This window comes from Patella vulgata, chromosome 8 (assembly GCF_932274485.2).
Source record: "Patella vulgata chromosome 8, xgPatVulg1.2, whole genome shotgun sequence".
NCBI classification, from domain to species: Eukaryota; Metazoa; Mollusca; class Gastropoda; family Patellidae; genus Patella; species Patella vulgata.
This window is the reverse complement of record NC_065886.2, coordinates 39105985-39115413: the sequence shown is the minus strand read 5'-3', so window position 1 is coordinate 39115413 and position 9429 is coordinate 39105985. Positions and strand designations below refer to the sequence as shown.

Genomic DNA, 9429 nt, shown 5'->3' with positions numbered 1-9429 from the left:
CCGGAGCCCAGAGGGTCCCGGAGGTATGCTGATTAATGTTTTAAAAAACATTTGTTGGTATAGAGAGCATAGCAAGGACAGTATCTAGTCGTTGGGATGGGACGAAACACCGAAGTCCTGTGTACACCTTGGGGTGCACGTAAAAGAAACTTTGACAGTTGGAATTTGAAATAATGAAATAAGAGTAAGTTATAGAGCCGCTAGCCTTGCAATAAATTTCACTCACCGCACACTGTATGGTATGGCGCATGCCCGTCTTCATATTAGCGAAGTCGGTGTAGAAAAGTAGGACGTTAAACCCGATTTCATTTCATATACTACCAATATGTTCTACTTCCATTTTTGTCGTCTAAGTATAACTTCTTACACGAGGTCGTATTTGAGCTTTTGTCACTATAAAAAAAAAAAAAAAATCAAAGTTGACCCCCTATGACTAATTGTTAGACTTTCGTTAAGGACGTGAAAAAAACACGGAAACCATACAACCTACAAAAATATGTATCATACCAGATTGATTTGTTGTTAACATCGGACATGTTTCTTGATTTGGTTTCATTATTTTGTTTGGTTGTAATTCTACCAAAGTCAGGTAATTCTTTACATATTTATATAATGAAAATGTGTATGATTGGATGAATGAATGAATGATTGGGTGAATGAGGTTTAAGGTCTTACATTTCTGCTTCATCTGAGTTAATGAAGACGGGCAATGAAGACGTGGATGCCAAGATGTACACGCGCCTCGGTTTTTTGTCTTATCCGAACGACTAGACGGTGTTCCTTGTTGCATGAGAAATATAAAGAAAATGCGCTTTGTGCTGAATAAGTTAGATTGGGATGGCAAACCTTTTACGCTCCACATTTATATACACTGCACTCACAGAGAGACTATACAAATAGATACAGATTCCTAGAGAGATCGTACAATTAGAAACATATTCCCAGAGAGACCGTACAATTAGATACATATTCCCAGAGAGACCGTACAATTAGATACATATTCTCAGAGAGACCGTACAAATAGATACATATTCCCAAAGAGACCGCACAATTAGATACATTCCCAGAGAGACCGTACAATTAGAAACATATTCCCAGAGAGACCATACAATTAGAAACATATTTCCAGAGGGATCGTACAATTAGATACATATTCACAGTGAGATCGTACAATTAGATATATATTCCCATAAAGTACAATTAGAAACACATTCCCAGAGAGACCATGCAATTGGATAAATATTCCCAAAGAGATCGTACAATTAGAAACATATTCCCTTCCCAGAGAGAGAGAGAGAGAGTACAATTAGATACATATTCCCAGAGTGATCGTACAATTAGATACACATTCCCAGAGAGACCATGCAATGAGATACATATTCCCAGAGAGACCGTACAATTAGAAACACATTCTCAGGGAGACATTTTAAGGAGACCGCGCAATTCACACTGATATGGACACTAACTGAAAACATGACTGGTTTACAAAGAGAAAACCAAGGCGTATATGTTTCATGAATTCACTCGCTAAATAAGGACAGCCAAAGCCCCCGAAAGAGCAAAGTGAAACAATTTTCAAAAGACTATAACTCCGACAATTGTGATTTGAAAATTATGTAAAAAGTTCATATCAATCATATGTTTAATTCCATACGACATAGGACTGTTCTTTGATTATTTCGGACTATGTTTCTCATAAAGGACATACTCCAAATGGGGTATTTCGAAGTTAAGTTCGCTGGTGCCTCTCAAACTGGGCACCTTTCATGTACATGTATACCTTTACCCATAATATTCCTAAATGCAATGGACTAAGGATTAGGTCTAATCAAACGAAACACTGCGAGCAGTATGACCTTTACCTGCTTTTCTTTTCCTATGCTCCTTTCCCTATTGTTTTCCTATTACTATCAGGACCGAATTAATCTTGCATGGGGCTACTGGATGAAACTATCACTTAGGTTCTTGCATCAACAGTTAAATTTTGTTTGTCAGTATGGTACATGTAGTCATAGATTTATTTAGCACACACACATACATACACCATATTACAGCGCTACCAGTTACCCCCCCCCCTTCATCCGACCCTGATTGTTATTGTTGTTATTGCCATTGTTATTGTTATTGCATTGAAATGCAAATGTCTTTGACTGATATTCATATTTATAATTCATTTTAGCCGTATGTCAGTGTGTAACCGACCAGGTAGTACAACATGGGAGTTCGGTTACCCTAACATTTAAACTTCTCAATGCCCCAGCTAACTTAATACAAGTCACCCACAAAGGAAATGCTGACGAACGTCAGATATTGGTTGGCAAAAAAGGAAATGTGAGTTTATTAAACGGTGCGACACCAAATAGTCTTGAAATTTTAGTGAATTCCATTGAAGAACTTAGTTTTAAGTTCAAGAACGTGAGTAAAAACCATCTCGGCAAATATTGCGTAGATGATATAACCAAGAAAGGGACGTCGCCATGTTGTATTCAACTGTTTATAACAGGTAAGTCTAAATTAATGACTGCTAAAGACCCCTGTGTGCAGGCGAATTATTGAAGTAAAATTGAACCATATGTTAGTCCCGAAATGACGTAGTTTGTGTCGAGTGGACGTTAAACCCATCTCCCTCTCTCTCTCTCTCTCTCTCACTCTCTCACAGGGATATCGCATGGCTGTTGATGTGGAGAATGTATATAGATACATACACAACAAAGACGACATGCACGGAACCTCGGACCATGCTGGAAAAACCGGAGAATTTTAGCGACCAACACCATGATGAAACCCAGTCGAGTCTTAACGATTTGCATACTGCCGACGGTTTGTTAATAATATAAGCAACCAACAAACTCCATACAATCTGAACGATCGTATCAGGCTGGTTGCTTGTTTTCTTATTTCCTTGACAGATATGCCCATAGTAAGTCTTCACCCACCACCAGGTCATCCAGTATTAAGATTCGAGAGTAAGAGAAAGAACAAAATGTCAATAACCTGTGAAGCTGTATCAACAACGAAACCTGATAATCACAATTTAACTATGGGATATACCTGGTTCAAAAATGATGTATTTTATGGTAATGGTAAAAGACTATACGACAATGAAGTTGATATAACTTACAAAGCAGCTTTAATAGTTTGTGTAGCTACTGATGATCCAGACTGTAAAACAGTTCTTATAGATTTAACTGCTGCCTCAACAATAAATGTCGGTAAGTCACCATACAGAGGATAATTGGAGTTGTTGACTTATATCATTAAGTTGTCGTCACCGTCATCCTCTCCCCCTGTCTTAGTCCTCAACACTACTATGTGAGGAGTTATCGACCTTATCACCACCATCATTAATAACGATAATAATCAGATTTATCCCATGACCAAGTTTTAAAAATCGGACAGTTCTCATTTTTTTCGCGATTCAAGTAATATGTAGTCTTCGTTGAGAACAAATTGAGATATCAATAATACTAAACACCTGCTTTATTTATGGTCATATTTCCGATTTCAATGCTTTTCTATATACTGGATTCAAGTAGGACTTTAAATCCCATTTCGTTTTATTATATTGGATTCAAGTACACATTGGTTTTATATATTTTGCTAAGAAGTTTGGTTAAATATCCCCAGTATTAAGGCATGCAAGGGTTGCCAGATATAGTAGCAGCATTATACATGGTTTGTCAGATATAGTGGAACCCGTTTGTCAGTGAAAAATACCGTTTCCCTTGGGTGATTCGAATCCAATAGTCACGAAATGATGGGCTGTGAGACTGTTTGCCGATCGTTTGTCCATACAGTCATTTGTTTTAAGTCTCCACAACTCACTTTAAAATCACGATTTAAATATCTGAGGTGTAACATGGTGATGTATGATAAATGAATAACATACATTTTAAAACGGAAATATAATCATCAATGAAAATAACAAAGGGCTGGTTGTTTTTGAAGAGTGTATTTTGTGTTTGATGTAAGGTCTATTTTGGAATGTTATGCTAGCCTCCATTCGTCAGAAAGACAATAATCATGTTCCCCCTAATAAAAGTGTTATTTATATGGTAATCTAGACGATTAAAACAAAGAAACATCGTTCATATATTATCTTGGTCTCGATGTACGTGGATAGTATAAGTTATCGCCCAGGTGCCAATTAGCGACATAAAAGAAAAATGAAAAGTGATTGCTGCATTCAATCAATAGAAAGTAATTTATAATGGAGACTTATAACTGGATGGCCATAACTTCCGTTCGATTTGAATAAGTTTTAGACCATTGTCTTTTTCAATGCATATGGTCTGAAATCCTATAATAGCCTTTTCATCTGGCATATTGTCATATTTGTTTTAAAATCAAAGATTGGAACGAACTGAATAATTTGAACAGAAACAATAAACCATTCTGAGAATAAATATTTTTGTATTAAGAAAAAAACAACATAATACATGTATACAGCAGATATAGATTTTATGTACATTGTTTATTTTTAATTCGATCAGGGCTGTGACGCAATTATCTTTTGGAATTCTTATTGTCCATATATATTTACCGTGCATTTTGTACAAATATATTTATTGTTGTTTTACTATTATTATTTTATTAGTTACAGAAGATAGAAGATGTACAAATGTTCTTGGTGTTTCTAAACCATTCAATGTACAACCATTGTGTAAGTTGTTTTTCTCGCAAGTGTTCTTAGTGTTTCTAAACCATTCACTGTACAACCACTGCGAAAGTTATTTATCTCACTTGGGATACCTGTATCACTATAAACATCCACGAGTACGTGAGTCGGGAATACCATCAAATTTGTATTTGGTTAGCTATTTCTTTTAATATATTAACATTCATTTCTTTAGTATATAATATATCAACAATTGGGTATGTATATAAATAATTTAGTGGACTGTATAGGTGATTGTAGTCGAGTTAACTGTATGGGGGATTGTAGTCGAGTTGACTGTATGGGTGGTTATAGTCTAGTTGATTGTGTGGGTGGACTGTATGGGTGATTGTAGTCCAGTTGACTTCATGGGTTATTGGAGCCCCGTTGACTATATTGGTGATTGCAGTCCAGTTGACTGTATGGGTGATTGTATCCCAGTTGGCTGTATGGGTGGACTGTATGTGATTGTAGTCCAGTTGAGTGTATGGGTGACTGTTTTTCAGTAGAAGGTATGAATTTATGAATGATTGAATTTGAGAAGATAGTTACAATTAGTTGAATGTGTGTATGGGTTAATCATATAGTGGATTATATTTTAATAGAAGGTATAAAACTATAATTGGTTGAATGTGTGTATGAGTGATGGCCATGATATGTATGGGTGATTACACACAGTCCACGGTGTGATATGATTTATGATAATGTATGATAGTGATGATCCATGTCATAATAATGTTAATAGTGTATTATTAGTTTAATGTGATATAATATATATTTTTTTATTTTATTAAAGCTATTTTATATGGTACAATAGTAAACCCAGACATTTGTCATGTTAGTATAATATATGGGTGACAATAATCCACCATCATGTGATATAATATATATTTTATTTTATTAAAGATGGACCATACAGTATAAAATTACAACCAGACCGGGGTCATATTAAACCAATTGTTGGTAGTGATTTATCAGTTAACTGTACCAGTGATTGTAATCCACCATGTGATATCAAATGGTATAAAGATGGAGATGTATTGAGTAATAATAAACATATAAATATACCAGACCCACAAGAGGATGATGATGGCCTATATATGTGCATAGTAGACAATACATATGGCAATAGAAATATGTCATTTAACGTGAAGTTTGAGCGAAAAGGTAAATAATCATATGCCGAATGCAATTTAATTAAAATCAATCAGGTTAAAAGTACTTTTCGTTTTATTTTTTGATTTTATTTATTATTCTGTTATGATCGGGTGGTGTTCTTTGATATAAAATCTAATGTTATAATGGCAAGTCTAAGATCCAAACAGACCGTTTTAAAATTACATTAAATTTACAAGTACTTAAATTACTTCTAGATTGGGATTTTTATTTTCGAATTTGACAAATATCTGATGAATAGATGAATGTTCTATTCCAGAAGGACCCTCAAATGAACCACCTAATAAACAACCAAGTGAACCACTGAATAAACTACCAAGTGAACCATCCAATGATGATAATATTATATGGTTTTTATATATTGGCTTACCTGTGTTTATTATAACTATGATCATTGTTATAGTGACTACATTATTTGCCTATAATAAGAAACGCAAAGGTAAGTTATACAATAATACTCCATGATTACCCATCTACTCCCCACTCCCCTGATTACCGATCTACCCCCCTCTGACAACCCATCTACTTCCCTGATTACCCATCTACTCCCCTGATTACCCATTTAATCCTAATGATTACCCATCTACCATTTTCCTCACTTTACTTAAGAAACCCGAGGTTTGCTCCCGGTGTCGCCCGAGAAAGTTTCTCGGGATTTTCCGACACGGTCTCCCCTGGACGAGACAGTGTCCAGTCGTTCGTATGAGACGAAAAACCGTGGTCCTATGTATACATTGGCAAGCACGTCTTGACAATTGGAATTCGAAATCAGAGTAGGTCGAAGCACCACTATCCGTGCAATATGCTCCTCATAGCACAGTGCATGGCGTAAGTTCGTCTTTATTAGCCCAGTCTGTGCAGAAAAGTAGGACATAAAATCCCATTTAATGTCTCACTGACACTTCTTAAAGTAACGATGCGTTATTTTTATTTTGTTTTGAAAATATCGAAATTTCTCACTTCTTAATCGTACTCGGATTGATTATTTAAAATTCCAACGCTAAAAATTCTCCCGGCTTGGATTCAATGGGATTAAAACAGATCCGTCAATTTGGTTCACAACGAAGAAAGATGTCGACGGGAACAATATAGATCGATGGAATGTTCGCCATATCTTTGTAAATACTGAACGGAATGAGCTAGTTTTGGACTAATATTCCTTATAACGTTTCATATGTTACAATATTGTAGTTTTCAAGAGATTCAAAGTATCATTCATTTTACGCGACGTTTGTACAAAACTCGTTGGAAACTGTTAGTATAATGCCACTGTGTTCACGCGTGAAAGTCATATTTTGGCGGCTTTATGACGGACTAGGCGTACATTTTTCATCAATCCCGAATGCGCCAACCCTAAAGTTCTCCTTTAAAAGAGCTAAATCGCTAATCTTTGGAACCTTAAGTGGTCGAGTTTGTTAGTCTAGTCTACCTCGGAAGTACCATTTTACGTTTCACTTTCGCACTGACGTATAGCCCCATTCATTAATGTCGCTCATTACAAACGGTGCTAGAGATTTTAAATAGGGTACACGCCGGCGGTTTCTGGTTTTAAAATTGTTCACTGTGTCTTAATTATGCATTATGCAAGAGCAAAATCTGCTTATTAGAAGTCTTTCTTTAGGCCTGAAATGTTATCTAAATTATCAATTAGACATTAATTAACTTATCCAGACCATAATCAACTCTCGATGTCAAGGCTAGCCTTCGATGTTGGCTGGATTAGATTCCTATATGCCGCTAACGGCTATTGATAATTAAATCAATAAAAGCGGATAATCGAGACTATGCTGTTTATATTAATGATTTTAGTAATGATGACCGAGACTATGCAAGATTTTCACCCGCTTCTTTCTCGGCTCATAGTGGATCAATTTGACAAAAATTTTCAGCAAATTACCTTTACACTATCTAGTTTTTAACTATTATAGCGAGAACTGCCATCTCTTTATCTTATCTCCCATAATGTATCTTAAAATTATTGGATATCTGGCACCCATATTTTCACGACAAGATAACAAAATCAGTATTGAATGATATGGACCAAAATTCTTGTTTGTAATGTCGAAGATTTTTAATAATAATATCGAGTTAAAGCCCTTTAAATAACGCTCAAATTAAAAAAAAGAAACCATTTATGACTATCAATTGCTATAGTTTATTGCCGTTATTCATAAAATAGTGTTTTATTAGATTATGTCCCACAATATATTCAACGCTGATACGAGTTTTTTTTTAAACAGGTCTATGTATATTGTTTATATTATTTTCAGCTGCTATAACTATTCCAATACCTTCGAACTCAGATATGATAGTTGCAGATTGGCCACAGCCTGATGAATCAATGGGATATGTTTTTACCAACAGGATATATCAGGGAGGATCCAACAATTAGTCCTCGTTAACCATGTCACAGGCAAAGTTTACATTTAGACTTATGCAATGTTATCTTACAAGAAATCATATTTATGCATAGTTAGTTATTGAACAACCCATAAAAAGGTTCTGCGCTTGGAATCACACGATTCGCTTGATTCAAAAACATAGGCTCTAGACGGTCTGACATTGTGCCAAGTGGCTTGGTTTCGATTCCCAGCTTATCTGTGACAAGGAGTAGGATAACCTGTTTAACATCTTGGGTTTTGCATAGGTGCTGGAGGAACTGATTAAGTATTGAAATATAATTAAACCAGATGTTTGTCTAGAAATGATCTAGCTTGTGTCGTATGGAAGTTCAATTTACTCTCACAATTTTTGAAATTCAAAATGGCGCCCATTAAATCTCCAAATACGAAGTGCAGGAGCCAACCAAAATCACAATGCTCAAAGAACCTTTAACAGTTTGAATTCAATTGGGGGCTGGCAAGAAACAACATCTAGTCGCGCGGATGGGATGCAAAACCGAGGTAACGAGTTCAAGAACCCTTGACAAGTTGTAGCAAAATTTCCCTTATAGCACACTGCATGGCAGGTATGCCCGTTTTCATTATCCCGGGGAGCAGAAAATTGGGGCGTTTAACTCCATTTCAGTTCAATTCTTGAGAATGGTTCTATATCATGAGTATTATTTTCGTAAGATTTGTATTTTTACAAAATATATAATAGTTATTTTAGGATTTGTATTTTTGCAAGATGTGTTATAGTTATATTAACAAAATGTAAACATATTTTAAGATTTGTATTTTTTCAAAATGTATATTAGTTATATTAAGAATTACACTTTTGAAAAATGTGTTATAGTTATTTATAAATTGTGTATTTTTAGAAAATGTACACTTTGATTATTGTAATGCATAATTATTTTTGCAATATTATAGATAAAAGAGCCCGAGAAAGGTTTTTGAAAAAGTTGCATATCTTCGCTAGGGATAGGTTATTTTAGGTGTAATTTTATAAATTAAGTTTCTGTTTATAATCAAATGTTTATTATCATGTCAAAAACCCTATACAAAAACCTTCTATTCCTTTAAACTAACAATAACACCGTTCAGATTAATATAGGGAGCTGACTCGCTTCCGGTGTTGGCCGAGAAAGTTCATGGGGATTTTCCGGCGTGGTTTAACAGTGGTGCAGGACGAAGGGCCCGTCGGATGGGACG

The 9429-nt window shown here is 35.3% G+C and overlaps 1 protein-coding gene across 2 annotated transcripts; it reads left to right on the top strand.

The window, feature by feature from the left end:
- Positions 1-471: 471 nt before the first annotated feature.
- Positions 472-9048, top strand: LOC126830318 (uncharacterized). 2 transcript variants are annotated; one of them, XM_050560688.2, is made up of 7 exons: positions 478-589; positions 2180-2503; positions 2910-3212; positions 4598-4663; positions 5564-5824; positions 6093-6272; positions 8104-9048. In XM_050560688.2, exons 1-7 carry the CDS (start codon positions 535-537, stop codon positions 8223-8225), a joined length of 1311 nt encoding a protein of 436 aa, XP_050416645.1. In that variant the 5' UTR covers positions 478-534; the 3' UTR covers positions 8226-9048. The 2 variants fall into 2 exon arrangements, with proteins under 2 accessions (XP_050416647.1, XP_050416645.1); XM_050560690.2 differs by having other exon boundaries at positions 472-589; positions 2180-3212.
- The last annotated feature ends 381 nt before the right edge of the window (positions 9049-9429 follow it).